Consider the following 24,268-nt stretch of genomic DNA (forward strand, 5'->3'; position numbering starts at 1 on the left):
TTGGTCTGACTGTATATGTGGATTCGACATTAAGATCGCGGTGTGCTACGGGGATTCAATGGAATAATCTGCAACGGAATAATCTGCAACGAGCAACGGGGAATCAAAGCGTTGGTCTAACTGTATATGTGGATTCGACATTAAGATCGCGGTGTGCTACGGGGATTCAACGCCTAGGACCAGCTGTGTTTGCGGATTTAATGACCATGGCCCTAAGGTACACTGCACGACAACTGCTGAATTTAAAACAGAACCCGTATCGTTTAGCTAAAGACTCTTACGAACTTTGCCGTGACGCTGGCTTGCTACGTCCTAAACGGTATATTCACCGGGGCTCGAGGCGAAGCTTTACAGCTTCATCTTTTCCCAGCATTTGTATCTCTACATGCCGACGTAAGACTAACAATCTGTTTTACACTGGTATTGATCAACGTAATTTAATATTGGTACCCCGTGTGGAGATTAAGTCATTGTTGACAACATTTCATAGCTCGGCTTATGCTGCATTATTTAATGCCCGCTCTGTGAATAACAAGGCACTGGTCTTATCGGATTTTATTCTGGACAAAAAGCTGGACTTCCTGTTCTTAACTGAAACATGGCATAGAGAAAATGATGGACTTCTGTTTAATCAGATCACTCCTGTTGGTTTTGGAATCTTAGATCTCCCGAGGATATCTGGCAGAGGTGGAGGCATTATTGTGGTTTACAACCTGCAATTCAAGATAAGCCCTGTATCTGTTTCCCAGTTCTCGTCATTTGAATGCCTGGTTCTGAGTATTTCTGCTCCTACATCTACCATCATTGCAACAGTCTATAAACCCCCTAAGACATCAAATGAAGCTTTTACATCAGAATTTGCTGATTTTCTGTCTATGTTGAGCTTGAAGTTCCATAGAATTCTTATTGTGGGGGACTTTAACATACATGTGGACCGAAGTGACTCTGTGTTTGCCAAGGAATTTTTATCGCTTCTTGACTGTCTTGACTTCTCACAGTTGGTAACAGGCCCAACTCATTGTAAAGGCCATACCCTGGATCTTGTGATAACAAATGGTTCATTTGTATCACAGTTATCTTCTGTTGACATTGGATTGTCGGATCACTCAGCTGTTTTATTCAATCTAGAGATGCATCGTTCGAGTCTGCCTACAAACCGAACTGTAACATTCCGGAAGTGGAAGTCTATCGATCAAACAGTTTTTTCTAATTCTGTTGTATCCACCTTAAGTGACCAGTATTCGACATCTTTGGAGGAGAAAGTTTCACAGTTTAACAATGCTCTTGTTACTAATCTTGACTCATTTGCTCCTCTAAGGTCACGTAAGATTACTTCAACTCGTACTGCTCCTTGGTATAATGACAATTTGCGCACTAGGAAGGCGGCATGTCGAAAAATGGAGCGTAAATGGCGTCTTACTGGCCTGAATGGTCATTATTTGGCTTGGAAGGATCTTCTGGGTGACTACAGAGCATTAATTGAGACTGAAAGATCTTCTTATTTTTCTCAGACTATTGAAAACAATCAAGGAAACCCCAGACATTTGTTTCAAACTATAAATAGACTGCTTAAAGTTGATGCTGCCACCACCTTGCCTGTTTCTCAACAGCTATGTGATTCTTTCCTTAAATTTTTTAACTCTAAAATTGATAGTGTTCGTAAACAGATTTCTGCTTCATCTGCTTCCACTGTCTCAATTCTCTGTTCATCTGGGTTTATTGGTTTTTCTCTCACTAATTTTCCACATCTTAATTCTGAGGCTCTCAAAAGAGAGGTATCAAGCATGAAATCTACCACTTGCTTGCTTGATCCTATTCCCTCAAGCTTATTTAAATCTTGCTTCGATGTTTTTAGCCCTACTGTCCTCAGTATTATGAATGACTCATTGCAGACGGGGGAGGTTCCAGCAGCATTAAAGATTGCTGCTGTAACTCCAGTACCAAAAAAAGAAAATACTACTCTGGAGGATTTTAATAATTTTCGACCTATCTCTAATCTTCCGTTCATGGCAAAAATACTTGAGCGTGTTGTTGCCTTTCATCTACGTAACCATCTTGCAATTAATAACCTGTTTGATCCTTTTCAGTCAGGTTTTCGTAAATTCCACAGTACCGAAACAGCTTTGGTCAAAGTTACCAATGATTTGTTGATGGCTTCTGACTCTGGTGTAATTTCCATTCTCATCCTTCTTGATTTAAGAGCAGCTTTTGATACTGTGGATCATAATTTATTACTCATCCGCCTTGAACAAGATTTTGGTGTGTCGGGGACAGCTTTGAAGTGGTTTAAATCCTATTTTACTGACCGTTCTCAGTTCGTTTCCATGGGTGGTTTCAGGTCTGAGATTAGCTCTGTTCTCACTGGGGTTCCTCAGGGCTCAGTCTTGGGCCCTCTGCTTTTTAATATTTATCTGTCACCACTTGGACAATTGTTGCGATCGCTTGGCCTCCATTATCACTTTTATGCTGATGATACGCAGATTTATATACACTCAAAACCTGGTGAACATCCTGATGTTGATTTTCTGTCTGGCTGTGTTTCTGAGATAAAGGAATGGATGAGCACAAATTTTCTGTGTCTGAATAGTGATAAAACTGAAGTTATGCTTATTGGTTCCCGTCATCAAATTTCCAAAGCTGGTTCCTTATCTTTGTTTATTGATGGCTCTGCCTTGGCTACTCAAGCTAAAGTGAGGAATCTTGGAGTTATTTTTGATACTAGGCTTACATTTGATTCTTTTGTTCATAGTACAGTTAAATCATCCTTTTTTCACCTCAGAAATATAGCAAGATTACGTCCTATGCTAAATTTCTCAGTAGCTGAAAAGCTGATGAACTCCTTTGTCATCTCTAGGATAGATTATTGTAACGCCCTGCTAGCCGGAGTCTCTAAATCCACACTCAACAAACTACAATATGTTCAAAACTCGGCCGCCAGGATATTGACTGGGTCCAGGGTATGCAATCACATCACTCCAGTTTTGGAGTCCTTACACTGGCTCCCAGTCCGATTCAGAGTAGATTTTAAAATTTTGATGCTGACATACAAAGCACTGCATGGCTTGGCTCCTTATTATTTATCTGAATTGTTAACTTCCTATACCCCAACTCGGAGACTGCGTTCTTCACAATCCAACTTGTTGGTTGTTCCTCATACACGTTTACGATCTATGGGTGACAGGGCCTTTTCTTCATATGCTCCTGTCCTTTGGAATTCTCTGCCTCTTGATCTTAGGGAGGCCCAGAGCTACGACATTTTTAAAGGTAGACTTAAGACTTATTTTTTTAAATTAGCATTTGATTGTTGATGTTACTTTTATTGCTTGAGCTTTGTATTGTTTAATTTGTGTACAGCGCTTTGAGAAGCTGCTTTTAAAGGCGCTTTATAAAATAAAGTTTATTATTATTATTATATTATTATTATTTATTTTTTTTTGCTGAAATGTGCTCATCCTCAGGCCATCCATGATTAGGATGAGTTTGTTTCTTCATCAGATTTGTAGAAACACGTCATTCCATCACTTGCTTACCAATGGATCCTCTGCAGTGAATGGGTGCCGTCAGAATTAGTTCACCTCAAAATATTGTTTTTTTGCTGAAAATGTGCTCATTCTCAGGCCATCCAAGATTAGGTTGAGTTTGTTTCTTCATCAGATTTGTAGAAACACGTCATTCCATCACTCTCACCAATGGATCCTCTGCAGTGAATGGGTGCCGTCAGAATTAGTTGACCTCAGTTATTTTTATTTATTTTTTTGCTGAAATGTGCTCATCCTCAGGCCATCCAAGATTAGGATGAGTTAGTTTCTTCATCAGATTTGTAGAAACACATCATTCCATCACTTGCTTACCAATGGATCCTCTGCAGTGAATGGGTGCCGTCAGAATTAGTTAACTTCAAAATGATTTTTTTGCTGAAAATGTGCTCACTCTTACGCCATCCAAGATTAGGTTGAGTTTGTTTCTTCATCAGATTTGTAGAAACACGTCATTCCATCACTTGCTCACCAGTGGATCCTCTGCAGTGAATGGGTGCCGTCAGAATTAGTTGACCTCAAAAATATTTTTTTTTGCTGAAAATGTGTTTATCCTCAGGCCATCCAAGATTAGGATGAGTTTGTTTCTTCATCAGATTTGTATAAACGCGTCATTCCATCACTTGCTCACCAATGGATCCTCTGCAGTGAATGGGTGCTGTCAGAATTAGTTCACCTCAGTTTTTTTTTTTTTTTTTTTTTGCTGAAATGTGCTCATCCTCAGGCCATCCAAGATTAGAATAAGTTTGTTTCTTCATCAGATTTGTAAAAACATGTCATTCCATCACTTGCTCACCAATGGATCCTCAGCAGTGAATGGGTGCCATCAGAATTATTTTACCTCAAAATATATATATTTTTTTTTTGCAAAAAATGTGCTCATCCTTAGGCCATCCAAAATATAGATGAGCTAGTTTCTTCATCAGATTTGTAGAAATGCGTCATTCCGTCAGTGTCTCACCAATGAAGTGAATGGGTACCATCAGGATGAGAGTCCAAACAGCTGATAAAAACATCACAATAATCCACAGCACTCCAGTCCATCAGTTAACATCTGGCGAAGACAAAAGCTCAAACAATCCATCATTAAGACATTTTAAAATAAAATACACTGAGTGTAATCCATAATAACGCTTCCTCCAGTGAAAAAGTGGTCTGGTCTGAATCAGGAGAGAAATCTGCACAGACCAAGCACTCAAAACAGCTCGAAACAAATATGTGGCTGGATTTTGATGTGATTATAGATTATTATAGATTATGGACTCATATTTTAGACATTAAAAACATCTTAATGATGGATTTGTTTGAGCTTTTGTCATCTCAAGATGTTAACTGATGAACTGGAGTGGTGTGGATTATTGTGATGTTTTTATCAGATGTTTGGACTCTCATTCTGACGGCACCCATTCACTCCAGAGGATCCATTGTTGAGACAGTGATGGAAAAGCACATTTCTGCAAATCTGATGAACAAACAAACTCATCTGCATCTTGGATTGCCTGAGGATGAGCACATTTTTAGCATCAATTGTTAAATTGTGATGTTAAATAGATGCAAAAAAATGTAGAACAATTCAAAAGATGTACTGCATGCGTAAAATTGTGAACGTTGTTGTTGTTGTTTTTTCTCAGAGAGGAAGATCACTCCCGATGAAGACCTCATTATCATCATTGATGGTCTGAATGAGGCTGAGTTCCACAAACCTGACTATGGTGACACGATTGTGTCCTTCCTCTGTAAAACCATCGGCAAGTTTCCAGCCTGGCTCAAACTGGTGGTGACTGTCAGAACCTCACTGCAGGTAAAATAAATTAACAATACACTACTGTTTAAAGGTTTGGAGTCAGTCGAAAGATTGTAAAAGTTTCTTATGCTGATTTCAATCAAAAATACAGTAAAACACTAATATTGTGAAATATTACTACATTTTAAAACAGCTGTTTTCTATGTGAATATCTGTTTAAATGTAATTGATTGCTGTGATCAAAGCTGCATTTTCAGCATCATTGCTCTATCATTATTCAATATTGAAAACAGTTGTTCTGCCCAGTATTATTGTGGAAACTGTGATACATTTTATTTTTCAGGATTCACTGATGAATAGAAAGTTCAAAAGAACAGCATGTTATTAAAATAGAAATCTTTTGTAACATTATAAATGTGACCCTGGAGCACAAAACCAAAACCATTTTGTTCCATGAAGATATTTTGTAAATTTCCTACCGTAAATATATCAAAACTTAATTTCTGATTAGTTATATGCATTGCTCAGAACTTCATTTGGACAACTTTAAAGGCCATTTTCTCAAAATTAAAGTTTTTTTTTTTTTTGCACTCTCAGATTCCAGATTTTCAAATAGTTGTATCTATTCTAACAAACTGTACATCAATGGAAAGCGTATTTATTCAGCTTTCAGGTGGTGTTTAAATCTCAATTTCAAAAACTGACCTTTATGACTGTTTTTGTGGTCCAGGGTCACAAATGTCTTTACTGTCACTTTTGATCAGTTTAATGCAGTCTTGATTAAAGTATCAGTTTCTTACTGGTCCCAGACGTTTTTAACATATATTATGAATAAAATAATTAGAAAGTAGTTTCAGTGACATTTTTGACGCAAACCCGCACTGCAAAAATTGCCTTTCTCACTTTGATTTTTTGTCTTGTTTCCAACCAAAATATATTAAGAAGGATTTTCTAGATGAGTACAAATTTTTGTGTTTTCAGAAAAACAAGTCAAAATTAAGTGGGTTTTTGCTTCGAACAAGCTAAATAATCTGCCAAATCTTATTTCAAACAGAAAACAAGATTATTTTTCTTACCTCATTGGCAGATTATTTTGCTTGTTTCAAGCAAAAACAAACGTCTTTTTTTTTTTTGGAAAACAAGACCATTTTTATTCGTCTAGAAAATCCTTCTAGATTTAAGAATTTTTAGATATTTGGGCTGGAAACCAGAAATTTAAGTAAGAAAAGTTTTTTTTGCAGTGCCTGTTAATATCTGACAGTGGTATGTTAATTGCTTTCTTTTGTTGTACCTATAAATGTACTTTTTGTCTATATATGACGTTAATGCATGAATTTAAATAGTTTTAATCATTTATTTTTAAATAACTAAGTAAAAATGTTAAGATAACATGACACGTTAAAAAAATACATTTTATTGTAAAAAAAATAAAAACGCACACTGCACTGCAAAAAAATGCTTGGTTTGGTTTCCAGCCAAAATATCTAAAAATTCTCAAATCAAGAAGGATTTTCTAGACCAGTAAAAATTATTGTCTTGTATTCAGAAAAAAAAAGTCAAAATTAAGTGCATTTTTGCTTAGAACAAGCAAAATAATCTTGTTTTGTCTGTTTGAAATAAGATTTTGGCAGATTATTTAGCTTGTTCTAAGCAAAAACTCACTTAATTTTGACATTTTTTTCTGAATACAAGACAATTTTTACTGGTCTAGAAAATCCTTCTTGATTTAAGAATTCTCAGATATTTTGATTGGAAACAAGACAAAAAATCTAAGCTAGAAAAGCATTTTTTGCAGTGTACTAAACACAAGTTGCTGAGCTCTCAGCCGTTCTTTGCAGGAAATCACCAAACCTCTGCCGTTCCACCAAATCTCTCTGGACGCTCTGGAGGAGAACGACGCCATCGACCACGACCTGCAGGGCTACATCCTGCACCGCATCCACAGCAGCGCAGAGATCCAGAACAACATCTCCCTCAACGGCAAGATGGACAACACCAGCTTCGGCAAACTCAGCTCCCACCTCAAGGCCCTCAGCCAGGGCTCCCTGCTCTACCTGAAGCTCACCTTCGACCTGATCGAGCGCGGATACCTGGTGCTCAAAAGCTCCAACTACAAGGTGGTTCCGGTCAGCCTCGCCGAGGTTTACCTCCTGCAGTGTAACATGCGCTTCCCGACGCAGTCGTCCTTCGAGAGAGCCCTGCCGCTGCTCAACGTGGCCCTGGCCTCGCTGCACCCGCTCACCGATGAGCAGATCTACCAGGCCATCAACAGCGGATCCGTCAAGGGCACGCTGGACTGGGACGACTTCCAGCAGAGGATGGAGAACCTGTCGGTGTTCCTGGTGAAGAGACGGGACGGGACGCGCATGTTCGTACACCCCTCCTTTAGAGAATGGCTCATATGGAGAGAGGAAGGAGAGAAGACCAAGTTCCTCTGCGATCCCAGGTCTGACTTAAAGCACTGAAAATACAAAAAAGAAAGTTTACAACTGTCTAGATATTTGTAAAATGCTTTTCTTGCTTAGATTTTTTGTCTTGTTTCCAGCCAAAATATCTAAAAATTCTTTAATGAAGAGGGATTTTCTAGACAAGCAAAAAATGTCTTGATTTCAGAAAAAAACAAGTCAAAATTAAGTGCTTTTTTGCTTGAAACAAACAAAATAATCTGCCAATGGGATCTGAAAAATAATATTGTTTTCTGTTTGAAATATGATTTTTTTGCTAACCCCATTGGCAGATTATTGAGCTTGTTTAAGAAAAAATGCACTTAATTTTGACAATAATTTTTACTTGTCTAGAAAATCCTTCCTGATTTAAGAATTTTTAGATATTCTTTTTAGATATAAAAAAATATCTGAGAAAAGCCTTTTTTTTTTTTGCAGTGTACAACAGTCTAAACACTGCAAAAAATGCTTTTCTTGCTTAGATTTTTTGTCTTGTTTCCAGCCAAAATTCTTAAATCAAGAAGGATTTTTTTTTGTTTGTTTCAAGAAAAAAACCGCTTAATTTTGACATAAGTAGAAGTAGGAAAAGGCAAGGCAAGGCAAGGCAAGGCAAGTTTATTTATATAGCACATTTCATACACAATGGTAATTCAAAGTGCTGTACATAAAAAGGAATTAAAATCACAATAGCATAAAAATCATAAAAATTTAAAATAATCACAACAATAAAAACAAAATTAAGAACATTTAAGATGATTTAAAAAAGAAAATGATTTCAAATTAATTAATACAGAAGTGATTATACATAAAATAATGCAATCTGTTCGGACGTAGCACAGTGCTCATTCAATAAATGCACAACTGAACAGATGAGTTTTGAGTCTGCATTTAAATGTGACTAATGTATTAGCACATCTGATCTCTTCTGGAAGCTGATTCCAACTGCGGGCGGCATAATGGCTAAAAGCAGATTCCCCTTGTTTTGTGTGAACCCTTGATATTACTAACTGACTCGATCCTAGTGATCGGAGTTGTCTGTTAGGTTTGTATACAGTGAGCATATCTGCAATGTATGTAGGTCCTAGGCCATTGAGTGCTTTATAAACAAGTAAAAGTACTTTAAAATCTATCCTAAACATAACTGGAAGCCAGTGTAGGGACCTAAGGACTGGTGTAATATGCTCTGATTTTTTGGTTCTAGTCAGAATCCTGGCAGCAGCGTTCTGTATGAGCTGCAGCTGTCTAATGGTCTTCTTGGGAAGGCCGGTGAGGAGACCATTACAATAGTCTACCCTGCTGGTGATAAAGGCATGAACAAGTTTCTCCAAATCTTGACGGGAAACAAAACATCTAATTCTTGCAATGTTTTTAAGATGATAGTATGCTGATTTAGTTACTGCTTTGACATGACTACTGAAACTGAGGTCTGACTCCAGAATCACACCCAGATTCTTGACTTGATTTTTTGTTTTTTGACCCCTAGCGTCAAGGTACGCATTTACCTTATGAACTTCATCTTTGTTTCCAAATGCAATGACTTCTGTTTTCTCCTTGTTTAACTGTAAAAAGTTTTGGCACATCCAACTGTTAATTTCATCAATGCATTGGCAGAGAGAGTCAATGAGGCTGTAGTCATTTGGCGATAAGGCTAGGTAAATCTGGGTATCATCTGCATAGCTGTGATATGATATTTGGTTCTTTCTCATTATTTGACTTAGTGGGAGCATATACAGGCTGAACAACAGCGGCGCTAGAATTGAGCCTTGTGGGACTCCGCATGTCATGGACGTCCACTTAGACTTATGTTCTCCTATACTCACATAATAGCTTCTCCCTTCTAAGTATGACCTGAACCATTTGAGAACCATCCCAGAAAGCCCGACCCAGTTTTCCAGTCTATCTAAAAGAATGTTATGATCGACTATGTCGAACGCAGCACTGAGATCTAGTAATACCAGCACTGATATTTTTCCAGAATCTGAATTTAGGCGAATATCATTTATTATCTTTATGAGCGCTGTCTCTGTGCTATGATGTTGTCTGAAGCCAGATTGGAAATGGTCCAGGTATCCGTTTGAGTTTATGTAGTGATTCAGCTGATTGAAAACAACCTTTTCAATAATCTTACCTATAAAAGGAAGATTTGATATTGGTCTATAGTTGCTCAATATGGTGTTATCAAGATTTCTCTTTTTCAAAAGGGGCTTAACAGCTGCAGTTTTCAGTGAGTTTGGAAAAGTCCCAGAAAGAAGTGAGGTGTTCACCACTTCTAAGAGATCTGCTTCTAAACAGTTAAGCACACTTTTGAAAAAAGATGTGGGAAGTGTGTCGAGGTGGCAGGTTGACGATTTGAGGTGCTGTACTGTTTCTTCCAAAATGTTGCTATCGATTGCTTCAAAAGTAGACATAATGACTTCTTTTTGAAATTGCGGTCGGATCTGTCTGACCTCTGCATAACTTGAGGGTGTGCTAATTGTCTTTCTGATATTATTGATCTTCTCAGAAAAGAAGGAAGCAAACTCATCGCACTTGCTGTCGGAGAGCAGTTCACTAGGGATCTGACTAGGGGGGTTTGTTAGTCTCTCAACGGTAGCAAAAAGAGTGCGAGTGTTGTTTAAGTTCCTGTTTATAAGGTTTGAAAAGAACATTTGTCTAGCTTTACCTAGTTCAGCATTGAAAGCATGAAGGCTGTCTTTATAGATGCTATAGTGAATTTCGAGTTTCGTCTTCCGCCACATCCGCTCAGATTTTCTGCATTGTCTTTTCATACTCTGTACTGCTGTTGATTTTCTCCACGGCGATTTCTGTTTGCCAGAAATTCTGATTTTTACAGGTGCGATGTCATCAATGACATTCTTAACTTTTGAGTTAAAGGACTCCAGGAGAAGATCAACAGAGTCTGCAGAAATGCTTGGCATTGAAGATATAGCCTTCATAAATAGCACACTAGTGTTATCATTAATGCATCTCTTTCTGACAGAGACAGATCTAGATTCAGTGGTAGCAGAGATCAATATATCAAAGAAAATACAGAAGTGATCAGATAGTGCTACATCCTTGATAACAGTGGATGAAATGTTATTTTTTAACAGTGGATAAAAGCATTTTTTGCTGTAAAATTGTTGGCTGGTGTTGGTCTGTTTGGCTGGTTTCACTGCAAAAATTATTTTCTTGCTTAGATTTGTTTTAGTCTGGTTTCCAGCCAAAATATCTAAAAATTCTTAAATCAAGAGGGATTTTCTAGACAAGTAAAAAATGTCTTGATTTCAGAAAAAAACAAGTCAAAATTAGGTGCTTTTTTGCTTGAAGCAAACAAAATTATCTGCCAATGGGATATGAAAAATAATCTTGTTTTCTGTTTGAAATATGATTTTTTAGTTTACCCCGTTGGCAGATTATTGAGCTTGTTTCAAGAAAAAATGCACTTAATTTTGACTTTGAAAATAATTTTTACTTGTCTAGAAAATCCTTCCTGATTTAAGAATTTTTAGATATTCTTTTTAGATAAAAAAAAATCTGAGAAAAGCATTTTTTTTTTGCAGTGTACAACAGTCTAAACACTGCAAAAAATGCTTTTCTTGCTTAGATTTTTTGTCTTGTTTCCAGCCAAAATTCTTAAATCAAGAAGGATTTTTTTTTTTTTTTCAAGAAAAAAAACGCTTAATTTTGACATAAGTAGAAGTAGGAAAAGCATTTTTTGCTGTAAAATTGTTGGCTGGTGTTGGTCTGTTTGGCTGGTTTCACTGCAAAAATTATTTTCTTGCTTAGATTTGTTTTAGTCTGGTTTCCAGCCAAAATATCTAAAAATTCTTAAATCAAGAGGGATTTTCTAGACAAGTAAAAAATGTCTTGATTTCAGAAAAAAACAAGTCAAAATTAGGTGCTTTTTTGCTTGAAGCAAACAAAATTATCTGCCAATGGGATATGAAAAATAATCTTGTTTTCTGTTTGAAATATGATTTTTTAGTTTACCCCGTTGGCAGATTATTGAGCTTGTTTCAAGAAAAAATGCACTTAATTTTGACTTTGAAAATAATTTTTACTTGTCTAGAAAATCCTTCCTGATTTAAGAATTTTTAGATATTCTTTTTAGATAAAAAAAAATCTGAGAAAAGCATTTTTTTTTTTTGCAGTGTACAACAGTCTAAACACTGCAAAAAATGCTTTTCTTGCTTAGATTTTTTGTCTTGTTTCCAGCCAAAATTCTTAAATCAAGAAGGATTTTTTTTTTTTGTTTCAAGAAAAAAAACGCTTAATTTTGACATAAGTAGAAGTAGGAAAAGCATTTTTTGCTGTAAAATTGTTGGCTGGTGTTGGTCTGTTTGGCTGGTTTCACTGCAAAAATTATTTTCTTGCTTAGATTTGTTTTAGTCTGGTTTCCAGCCAAAATATCTAAAAATTCTTAAATCAAGAGGGATTTTCTAGACAAGTAAAAAATGTCTTGATTTCAGAAAAAAACAAGTCAAAATTAGGTGCTTTTTTGCTTGAAGCAAACAAAATTATCTGCCAATGGGATATGAAAAATAATCTTGTTTTCTGTTTGAAATATGATTTTTTAGTTTACCCCGTTGGCAGATTATTGAGCTTGTTTCAAGAAAAAATGCACTTAATTTTGACTTTGAAAATAATTTTTACTTGTCTAGAAAATCCTTCCTGATTTAAGAATTTTTAGATATTCTTTTTAGATAAAAAAAAATCTGAGAAAAGCATTTTTTTTTTTTGCAGTGTACAACAGTCTAAACACTGCAAAAAATGCTTTTCTTGCTTAGATTTTTTGTCTTGTTTCCAGCCAAAATTCTTAAATCAAGAAGGATTTTTTTTTTTTGTTTCAAGAAAAAAAACGCTTAATTTTGACATAAGTAGAAGTAGGAAAAGCATTTTTTGCTGTAAAATTGTTGGCTGGTGTTGGTCTGTTTGGCTGGTTTCACTGCAAAAATTATTTTCTTGCTTAGATTTGTTTTAGTCTGGTTTCCAGCCAAAATATCTAAAAATTCTTAAATCAAGAGGGATTTTCTAGACAAGTAAAAAATGTCTTGATTTCAGAAAAAAACAAGTCAAAATTAGGTGCTTTTTTGCTTGAAGCAAACAAAATTATCTGCCAATGGGATATGAAAAATAATCTTGTTTTCTGTTTGAAATATGATTTTTTAGTTTACCCTGTTGGCAGATTATTGAGCTTGTTTCAAGAAAAAATGCACTTAATTTTGACTTTGAAAATAATTTTTACTTGTCTAGAAAATCCTTCCTGATTTAAGAATTTTTAGATATTCTTTTTAGATAAAAAAAAATCTGAGAAAAGCATTTTTTTTTTTTTGCAGTGTACAACAGTCTAAACACTGCAAAAAATGCTTTTCTTGCTTAGATTTTTTGTCTTGTTTCCAGCCAAAATTCTTAAATCAAGAAGGATTTTTTTTTTTTGTTTCAAGAAAAAAAACGCTTAATTTTGACATAAGTAGAAGTAGGAAAAGCATTTTTTGCTGTAAAATTGTTGGCTGGTGTTGGTCTGTTTGGCTGGTTTCACTGCAAAAATTATTTTCTTGCTTAGATTTGTTTTAGTCTGGTTTCCAGCCAAAATATCTAAAAATTCTTAAATCAAGAGGGATTTTCTAGACAAGTAAAAAATGTCTTGATTTCAGAAAAAAACAAGTCAAAATTAGGTGCTTTTTTGCTTGAAGCAAACAAAATTATCTGCCAATGGGATATGAAAAATAATCTTGTTTTCTGTTTGAAATATGATTTTTTAGTTTACCCCGTTGGCAGATTATTGAGCTTGTTTCAAGAAAAAATGCACTTAATTTTGACTTTGAAAATAATTTTTACTTGTCTAGAAAATCCTTCCTGATTTAAGAATTTTTAGATATTCTTTTTAGATAAAAAAAAATCTGAGAAAAGCATTTTTTTTTTTTGCAGTGTACAACAGTCTAAACACTGCAAAAAATGCTTTTCTTGCTTAGATTTTTTGTCTTGTTTCCAGCCAAAATTCTTAAATCAAGAAGGATTTTTTTTTTTTGTTTCAAGAAAAAAAACGCTTAATTTTGACATAAGTAGAAGTAGGAAAAGCATTTTTTGCTGTAAAATTGTTGGCTGGTGTTGGTCTGTTTGGCTGGTTTCACTGCAAAAATTATTTTCTTGCTTAGATTTGTTTTAGTCTGGTTTCCAGCCAAAATATCTAAAAATTCTTAAATCAAGAGGGATTTTCTAGACAAGTAAAAAATGTCTTGATTTCAGAAAAAAACAAGTCAAAATTAGGTGCTTTTTTGCTTGAAGCAAACAAAATTATCTGCCAATGGGATATGAAAAATAATCTTGTTTTCTGTTTGAAATATGATTTTTTAGTTTACCCCGTTGGCAGATTATTGAGCTTGTTTCAAGAAAAAATGCACTTAATTTTGACTTTGAAAATAATTTTTACTTGTCTAGAAAATCCTTCCTGATTTAAGAATTTTTAGATATTCTTTTTAGATAAAAAAAAATCTGAGAAAAGCATTTTTTTTTTTTGCAGTGTACAACAGTCTAAACACTGCAAAAAATGCTTTTCTTGCTTAGATTTTTTGTCTTGTTTCCAGCCAAAATTCTTAAATCAAGAAGGATTTTTTTTTTTTGTTTCAAGAAAAAAAACGCTTAATTTTGACATAAGTAGAAGTAGGAAAAGCATTTTTTGCTGTAAAATTGTTGGCTGGTGTTGGTCTGTTTGGCTGGTTTCACTGCAAAAATTATTTTCTTGCTTAGATTTGTTTTAGTCTGGTTTCCAGCCAAAATATCTAAAAATTCTTAAATCAAGAGGGATTTTCTAGACAAGTAAAAAATGTCTTGATTTCAGAAAAAAACAAGTCAAAATTAGGTGCTTTTTTGCTTGAAGCAAACAAAATTATCTGCCAATGGGATATGAAAAATAATCTTGTTTTCTGTTTGAAATATGATTTTTTAGTTTACCCTGTTGGCAGATTATTGAGCTTGTTTCAAGAAAAAATGCACTTAATTTTGACTTTGAAAATAATTTTTACTTGTCTAGAAAATCCTTCCTGATTTAAGAATTTTTAGATATTCTTTTTAGATAAAAAAAAATCTGAGAAAAGCATTTTTTTTTTTTGCAGTGTACAACAGTCTAAACACTGCAAAAAATGCTTTTCTTGCTTAGATTTTTTGTCTTGTTTCCAGCCAAAATTCTTAAATCAAGAAGGATTTTTTTTTTTTGTTTCAAGAAAAAAAACGCTTAATTTTGACATAAGTAGAAGTAGGAAAAGCATTTTTTGCTGTAAAATTGTTGGCTGGTGTTGGTCTGTTTGGCTGGTTTCACTGCAAAAATTATTTTCTTGCTTAGATTTGTTTTAGTCTGGTTTCCAGCCAAAATATCTAAAAATTCTTAAATCAAGAGGGATTTTCTAGACAAGTAAAAAATGTCTTGATTTCAGAAAAAAACAAGTCAAAATTAGGTGCTTTTTTGCTTGAAGCAAACAAAATTATCTGCCAATGGGATATGAAAAATAATCTTGTTTTCTGTTTGAAATATGATTTTTTAGTTTACCCCGTTGGCAGATTATTGAGCTTGTTTCAAGAAAAAATGCACTTAATTTTGACTTTGAAAATAATTTTTACTTGTCTAGAAAATCCTTCCTGATTTAAGAATTTTTAGATATTCTTTTTAGATAAAAAAAAATCTGAGAAAAGCATTTTTTTTTTTTGCAGTGTACAACAGTCTAAACACTGCAAAAAATGCTTTTCTTGCTTAGATTTTTTGTCTTGTTTCCAGCCAAAATTCTTAAATCAAGAAGGATTTTTTTTTTTTGTTTCAAGAAAAAAAACGCTTAATTTTGACATAAGTAGAAGTAGGAAAAGCATTTTTTGCTGTAAAATTGTTGGCTGGTGTTGGTCTGTTTGGCTGGTTTCACTGCAAAAATTATTTTCTTGCTTAGATTTGTTTTAGTCTGGTTTCCAGCCAAAATATCTAAAAATTCTTAAATCAAGAGGGATTTTCTAGACAAGTAAAAAATGTCTTGATTTCAGAAAAAAACAAGTCAAAATTAGGTGCTTTTTTGCTTGAAGCAAACAAAATTATCTGCCAATGGGATATGAAAAATAATCTTGTTTTCTGTTTGAAATATGATTTTTTAGTTTACCCTGTTGGCAGATTATTGAGCTTGTTTCAAGAAAAAATGCACTTAATTTTGACTTTGAAAATAATTTTTACTTGTCTAGAAAATCCTTCCTGATTTAAGAATTTTTAGATATTCTTTTTAGATAAAAAAAAATCTGAGAAAAGCATTTTTTTTTTTTGCAGTGTACAACAGTCTAAACACTGCAAAAAATGCTTTTCTTGCTTAGATTTTTTGTCTTGTTTCCAGCCAAAATTCTTAAATCAAGAAGGATTTTTTTTTTTTGTTTCAAGAAAAAAAACGCTTAATTTTGACATAAGTAGAAGTAGGAAAAGCATTTTTTGCTGTAAAATTGTTGGCTGGTGTTGGTCTGTTTGGCTGGTTTCACTGCAAAAATTATTTTCTTGCTTAGATTTGTTTTAGTCTGGTTTCCAGCCAAAATATCTAAAAATTCTTAAATCAAGAGGGATTTTCTAGACAAGTAAAAAATGTCTTGATTTCAGAAAAAAAACAAGTCAAAATTAAGTGCTTTTTTGCTTGAAACAAACAAAATAATCTGCCCATGGGATATGAAAAATAATCTTGTTTTCTGTTTGAAATGTGATTTTTTTGCTTACCCCATTGGCAGATTATTGAGCTTGTTTCAAGAAAAAATGCACTTAATTTTGACTTTGAAAATATTTTTGACTTGTCTAGAAAATCCTTCTTGATTTAAGAATTTTTAGATATTCTTTTTAGATTTTTTGTCTTGTTTCCAGCCAAAATATCTAAAAATTCTTAAATCAAGAGGGTTTTAAAAATTATTTTCAAAGTCAAAATTAAGTGCATTTTTGCTTGAAACAAGCTCAATAATCTGCCAATGGGGTAAGAAAAATAATCTTGTTTTCCGCTTGAAGTAAGATTATTTTTCTTACCCCACTGACAGATTATTTTGCTTGTTCTAAGCAAAAACTCACTTACTTTTGACTTGTTTTTTCTGAAAACAAGACAATAATTTTTATTCCTCTTGAAAATCCTGATTGATTTAATAATTTTTAGATATTCTTTTTAGATTAAAAAAAAATCTGAGAAAAGCATTTTTTTTTTGCAGTGTCCAACAGTCTAAACACTGCAAAAAATGCTTTTTTTGCTTAGATTTTTTGTCTTGTTTCCAGCCAAAATATCTAAAAAATTTAAATCAAGAAGTATTTTCTAGACGAGTAAAAATTACTTTCTTGTTTTCAGAAAAAAAAACAAGTCAAAAATGTATAGTTTTTGCTCAGAACAAGCAAAATAATCTGCCAATAGGGTAAGCAAAAAAATCTTGTTTCAACCAGAAAATAAAATATTTCACTGGGAAAAAATGGCTTATCTTATACTACTTATCTTAGTATTTTTGTCTTGTTTCTAGTCAAAATATATATATATATATATATATATATATATATATATATATATAAAAAGTAAACTAGATAAGCAAAATGCACTTAATTCAGTTTTTAGGGTTTTTTATTCAATATACATAATTCACTAGTTTTAGCACATTTCAGCACAATTTTTACTGCTTTTCTAACTAAGACTAAATTAAAGTTAAAATTTAAAATGTAAAAAATAGTAAAAAAAAAACAAAAAAACTACTTTAACAAAATTGAATGTAAAACAGGAAATATATATGAAAAAACTTATGATAGTATATCAAAATTACAAAAAAAAGAACACTGAACCTCTTAAAAATGATAATTAAGATTTTTTTTGCCTTTATGCATTTAGCACACACCTTTATCCCAAAAGTGGCTTTACAATAAAGGAACACAAGCAATTTGTATAAATGCTATACCATTTAAGATATTTAAGGTTTTCTAAGAAGTCTGAGAAACAAATAATGTCCACCTTAGTGAAAAATAAATATACAAAAATGTATTTAACATACATTTATTTCATGCTAAGTATACTACGAATACATTTACATATTATGTAATAAAAATACCCTGCATTTGCCATTTTAGTATACTAAACTGGCATACTTAAAGTCTGCTAAATTGGAACAACTAATTTTGTACTTAATGCACTTTAATTGTGCTGAAGTTCAACTAAAGATATATTTAAGTTTATTTGATTGTGCTAAAGTAGAACTATTGAAAGTATACTTTAGGTGCACTTTTTTGCATTTAAAGACCGATATTATTTAAAGATCATACAACCCTCATCAATAGTGACATTAAACATATTTTAGGCTTAATGTTAAGAACTGTGCATTGTGCACAAGTAGTACTCCAAAAATAATTTTTATATTAGTAAATCTCAAGCGATATGTCATTAGATAAGAGAATAGACTTAAACTATACTTACGTACTATAGTATCATTGTTAGGGAAAGTTACTTTTAAAAGCAATGCATTACAATATTGAGTTACTCCCTAAAAAAGTAACTAATTTAAAAAAAAACTTAGTTACTTTTTATGCAAAGTAATGCGTTACGTTACGTTTTTGTCAAATGTAAAAGCCTTTTCACAGCAAAAGCCTCAGACTTAGAGAAAAGTAAATTGCCGTCTGTACAGTAGACCACAGAAGAAGAAAGTAAACTCTTCAGCAATAAAAAAAGAAAACCAATGTTAGATTATCTTGAGTCATTTTTGCTTATTAGTATGGATGAATTGGATCATCGAAGGTTAATAAAATAGGATTAAATACATAAAGGATATTTGTATTATTATTATTTAATTATTGCAGGTTTGCTTTGAATTCCACAGTTTTTATTTATTTTGAAGACCACTGTATCTGTTTTTTTAGTGAGTGAGATGAATTAATGCATGTTCACATTTATTCTAGAACTAAAGTAACATCTTACTCACAATTTCTCTCAACATGGGGACAGGAGAGCTTTTAATCAATAAATGAGGGGAAAAAGTAACTCAGATATTTTCTTGTCAATTAAAATGTAATGCATTTTTTAGTAGTTACTTGGAAAAAGTCATATTATTACGTAACTTGCGTTACTTGTAATGCGTTACCCCAACATTGCTTAGTATAAAATAAATGCATTTTAAATCACAGAAAACTGTAGCTTGAAGTATTTTATGCTTCTTACTTGTTGGTTTTGTTTGTTTCTTGAAGGAATGGCCATACGCTTCTGGCTTTCTGGTTCTCCAGACAAGAAAACAAACTCAATAGACAGCAGACAATTGAGTTGGGTCATCATATACTGAAAGCACACATATTCAAGGTAAGAGCGTTTTGCAAGAGAGTGTTGTCAGATCACCATCATTGAATAACACTGAGCTCTCATGCATTAAGGCTATTTGTCTCATTGGGTGTGATCCTGTAGGGCCTGAGTAAGAAGGTCGGAGTTTCTTCATCCATCTTGCAAGGGCTGTGGGTGTCCTACAGTACAGAGAGTTTATCTACAGCTCTGTCATCGCTCAGAAACCTTTACACGCCCAACATAAAGGTACTGCTCCACTTTATGAATCTGACATTTGCATTTGCTCCACAGCTGTAGATTTATTTCTTCCATGAATTGTCTGTAGGTGTCCCGGCTGCTGATATTGGGCGGCGCTAATGTGAACTACCGTACGGAGGTGTTGAACAACGCTCCGGTGCTGTGTGTGCACGCTCACCTGGGCTACTCAGACATGGTGCACCTGCTGCTGGAGAACGGAGCCAGTGTAGACTCCACATCTGAGAGCGGCCTCACTCCGCTGGGATACGCCGCCGCCGCCGGACACCTGGGGATAGTCACCGCTCTCTGCAAGAGGAAAGCAAAGGTACCAGAGCAAAAATCAATATAATTAAATATTATTTTAAAGGGGTCATCGGATGGCCATTTTCCACAAGGTCATATGATTCTTTAGGGTTTTAATGAAAAGTCTATAATATACTTTGGTTAAAAATTCTCAATAGTACTTTAAAAAAACATCCTTTTACCCCGTCAAAATCAGCTCTGCAAAATTTCAGCTTATTTTAGGCATGGGCCCTTTAAATGCAAATGAGCTCTGCTTGCCCCGCCCCTCTCTACTGAGGGATTACGAGACGTAATGTTTACTTTAGCCGCATTTAGCTACGTTTAACTGCATTTAGCTGCGTTTATCGGCAAAACTTGCCAACAAGCACATTATTAAGAAAGGCCATTTGCAAAGATGCATTAAAAAACGCTTATATTCACGTTTGTTGTGCGTGAAGCTGCATCAGGAATGATTCACACGAACATATATGTGACCCTGGACCACAAAACCAGTCATAAGGTTAAATTTGACAAAACTGAGATGTATACATCATATGAAAGCTCAATAAATAAGCTTTCTATTGATGTATGGTTTGTTAGGATAGGACAATATTTGGCCGAGATACATTTATTTGAAAATCTGGAATCTGAGGGTGCACAAAAATCAAAATACTGAGAAAATCACCTTTAAAGTTGTCCAAATTAAGTTCTTAACAATGCATATTACTAATCAAAAATTACATTTTGATATGTTTACAGTAGGAATTTTACAAAAAATCTTCATGGAACATGATCTTTACTTAATTTCCTAATGATTTTTGGCATAAAAGAAAAATCAATCATTTTGACCCATACTATGTATTTTGGCTATTGCTACAAATATCCAGAGTCACATATGCCTATGTAGATCGGTTTAAAACTGAAAGTAACGTTGTCCTCTGCCTCTTAAGCGGTTCAGATGTTGAGAGTAAATGCTACCAGGAGACTACTGCTATGTTCATTATTACATCCAGCAACAGAACACCTCAATCGCTCAATTAGAGTCTTCCTCTGCTCCTGAGTCACACAATGGCGATCAGAGTCGGACTGTTTCAGCTCGGTGAGGGCGGGGCTAAGGTAGTCGCTCCTGTCAATCAACTATCGTGGGAGGAGCCTCTGTCTGTGTGTTGTCACAACGACAAGAAGCTGAGAATGACCTGATTTTAAAAAGTGAATGCACCACTGGGTGTATTTTTATCATTGTAGGGTGGCTTTGTTCATGTTTGTTTGGCATCCGATGACCCCTTTAAAAAAAAAAAACATAAAATAAAAATCTATATAATTAGGTTGGCTTGAGAAACATAATACACTAGCAGACTTTGAAGTCCAATCACAGCAAACTCATGCAGAAACGTGCGTCTTGTTGCTAGGAGACGCATAACAAATGAAACAATATGCATTCTATAATCGGCTGAAAATATCAAACATGTTTGATATCCTCCGACTGGGTGGCATCAAAGTCTGAAGCTAAAAAATCAGAGTCTGTCACCATCATAAACTATGCGATTTTCTATGGAATCTGTCAGCTCAAATCTGCTGACTCGCTCTGACTTTTAGCAAACAGCCTCAACTTCTCCAGACTGGAAATCGGTGGAAAATCAGGGCAAAAACACTGCAAAAAATGCTTTTTTTGTTTAGTTTTCAGCCAAAATATCTAAAAATTCTTGAATCAGGAAGGATTTTCTAGACAAGTAAAAATTGTTGTCTTATTTTTAGTAAAAACAAGCAAAATAATCAGCCAATGGGGTAAGAAAAATAATCTAGTTGTCTGCTTGAAATAAGGTTTTTTTTCTTACCCCATGTTTTAAGCAAAAAACAAGACAATTATTTTTACTTGTCTAGAAAATCCTTCCTGATTCAAGAATTTTCAGATATTTTGGCTGGAAACAAGACAAAAAATCTAAATAAGAAAAGCATTTTTTGCAGTAAATCGTAGTGTATTCCAGGCTTTGGAGTAAATTCCTGAACGCTCAGCCCAGCTCTTCAGACTGATCTCACTTAATGTGCTTTAGCTTTTCAGACTGATCCGACTTATAGTTTTCATAATATTTAAGATGAAGAATCGTAAAAAAATTCCTTAGACCTACATTGATGAAATGTTCAAATGAGCCAACACTTTTCAAACTCCAGCTGTCAAAATTAAAATTTAAACTCACAGAATCCCTTGAGACTAAGGCCCTGTTTATACTACTGCGTTTTCGTTTTAAAACAGCGTTTTAAAATTAAAGCGATCCTCGTTTTTTCAGCAGGGTTCACTTTTAAACATAGATGAATGATATTTATCTGCATGTGTGTCCTCTCCATAGCTGGACCACTTGGATAAGCACGGTCAGTGTGCTGTAGTGCATGCTGCTCTCAGAGGTCATCTGGAGGTGGTGAAGTTCCTGATTCAGACAGACTGGGGTCAGATGCACCTCCAGAGCCCCTCCCCTACACAGTCACAGGACACGCCCTCTCCAACACAACCGCAGACCACGCCCTCCCCCACGCCGCCAGATGCCACGCCCTCCCCCACACAAGCCACGCCCCAGGAGTCGCAGCCCTCCAGCCCTGAGCGCCAGGAGCACGAGGAGGAGGAGCCGCAGGAGTCTGAGCCGAAGGTGGAGGAGCAGGAAGAGACTCCGGAAGAGTCGGAACAGCAGACACAGGCGGATGCAGAGACTCAGCAGCAGACGTCACCACAACCTGTGACCTTCAACAAGAGCACAGCAGTGCAGCAGGCCCTTATAGCAGCGGCCAGCATGGGTTACACAGAGGTAACGGCCTCCTGGCTTCATTCAATTCCTTGTATGCTCCTAGCTCATGTAGGTACTTACTGTCTCTGTGTCTTTAAGATTGTGTCGTATCTCTTGGACTTGCCTGAGAGGGATGAAGAGGACATTCAACGCGCCCAGATTAACAGCTATGATACCCTGTGGGGCGAGACAGGTAAAGATCATCTTTTACAGGATTTTTCAATCGAAATCTAGTGAGCTGCCTACACTGCAAAAAATGCTTTCCTTACTTATAGTTTTTTGTCTTGTTTCCAGCCAGAATATTTTTAAAAAATTATACACAAGTAAAAATGTTTGTTTTGTTTTCAGAAAAAAACAAGTCAAAATGAAGTGAGTTTTTGCTCAGAACAAGCAAAATAATCTGCCAACGGGGTAAGAAAAAAATATCTAATTTCAAACAGAAAACAAGATTATTTTTCTTACCCCATTGGCAGATTTTTCAGCTTGTTTCAAGCAAAAATGCACTTTATTTTGACTTTTTTCTGAGAACAAGACAATCATTTTTACTCGTCTAGAAAATCCTTATTGATTTAAGAATTTTGAAATATTTTGGCTGGAAACAAGACAAAAAAATCTAAGACAAGCATTTTTGCAGTGTACATGCCTTGTTTCCAGACAAAATATTTGAAGATTCTTAAATCGAGAAGGATTTTCTAGACTTGAAACAAGCTAAATAATCTGCCAATGGGAATGGGGTAAGAAAAATAATCTTGTTTTCTTTTTGAAATTGTATTTTTTTGCTTACCCCATTGGCAGATAATTTTTCTTGTTCTAAGCAAAAACTCATTTCATTTTGACTATTTTTTTTCTGAAAACAAGAAAAGAATTTGTACTTGTCTAGAAAATCCTTCTTGATTTAAGAATTTTTAGATGTTTTGGCAGTTAAAAAAATCATTTTTTGCAATGTAATAAAACTATTCTAAGTGCATTCACATTATTTCTAAATGTTCCCAGACCATTAAAAAAAATCCAGTTTTTGGAAATGTCTAAAAAAACTTTTTTTTTTTCTTGGTTATGAGAATGTTCAAAAAGCATTGTATTATTATTTTTTTTTTTTTAAATATTAAAATTATTTTTCAATAAAATATGTGAATGTGACTTTAAAATGTTCTCTGAACATTCTGAAACAGTAGTAACATTAAAAAGGTCCAACTAAAACATTTCAGAAAAAGTACTTTTCATAAACCATGTGAATATTATTAAAGACCAGATAACTTTCTGTTAATGTTGCTGGAAGAATATCTGCACTGCAAAAAATCTTACTTTCTAGTCAAGTTAAAATGATTGTTTTCAGAAAAAGACGAGATTAAGTGTATTTTTGTTCGAAACAAGCAAAAAAAAATCTTTGTCTAGAAAATCCTCCTTGATTTAAGAATATTTACGAATATTTTAATATTTTGGCTGGAAACAAGACAAAAAAAATCTAAGCAAGAAAATATTTTTTGCAGTGTAAACTGTTCTAAGTTACTTTCACATTACTTCATGAAAACATTATTTCTCAATGTTTTCAGAACACTCTTTTTTATTTCATTCTTTTTATATATATATATATATATATATATGTGGGAATGTTACTTTAAAATGTTCTCTGAACATTCTGAAATAGTAGTAACATTAAAAAAAAGTCCAATTATAACATTTCAGAAAAACTACTTTTCATAAACCATGTAGTCAAAGTTTTGAGAACATTATTAAAGCCCAGATAACTTTCTATTAATGTTTCTGTAAGAATTTCTGTTAGCTGTGTGCTGACTGACAGGTTTGTCCTGCTCTTCTCCTCAGCGCTGTCAGCAGCAGCAGGTCGAGGGAAGCTGGATGTCTGTCGTCTGCTGTTGGAGCAGGGTTCTGCCGTGGCGCAGCCCAACAGGAGAGGAGTCGTGCCGCTCTTCAGCTCTGTGCGTCAAGGCCACTGGCAGGTGACTGATAAAAGACTTGTTTT

The 24,268-nt window shown here is 34.4% G+C and overlaps 1 protein-coding gene across 3 annotated transcripts in view; it reads left to right on the forward strand.

The window, feature by feature from the left end:
* Positions 1–24,268, forward strand: part of LOC141298236 (protein TANC2-like) — a 77,713-nt gene that overhangs the window by 43,710 nt on the left and 9,735 nt on the right. For all 3 annotated transcript variants that reach the window (XM_073828745.1, XM_073828746.1, XM_073828747.1), the window contains 8 exons: positions 5,168–5,337; positions 7,119–7,726; positions 18,910–19,018; positions 19,121–19,243; positions 19,323–19,559; positions 21,862–22,311; positions 22,390–22,483; positions 24,112–24,245. In XM_073828745.1, the coding sequence (XP_073684846.1) occupies positions 5,168–5,337; positions 7,119–7,726; positions 18,910–19,018; positions 19,121–19,243; positions 19,323–19,559; positions 21,862–22,311; positions 22,390–22,483; positions 24,112–24,245 (1,925 nt within the window). The remainder of the gene's footprint in view (positions 1–5,167; positions 5,338–7,118; positions 7,727–18,909; positions 19,019–19,120; positions 19,244–19,322; positions 19,560–21,861; positions 22,312–22,389; positions 22,484–24,111; positions 24,246–24,268) is intronic.

Source organism: Garra rufa, chromosome 22 (assembly GCF_049309525.1).
Source record: "Garra rufa chromosome 22, GarRuf1.0, whole genome shotgun sequence".
NCBI classification, from domain to species: Eukaryota; Metazoa; Chordata; class Actinopteri; order Cypriniformes; family Cyprinidae; genus Garra; species Garra rufa.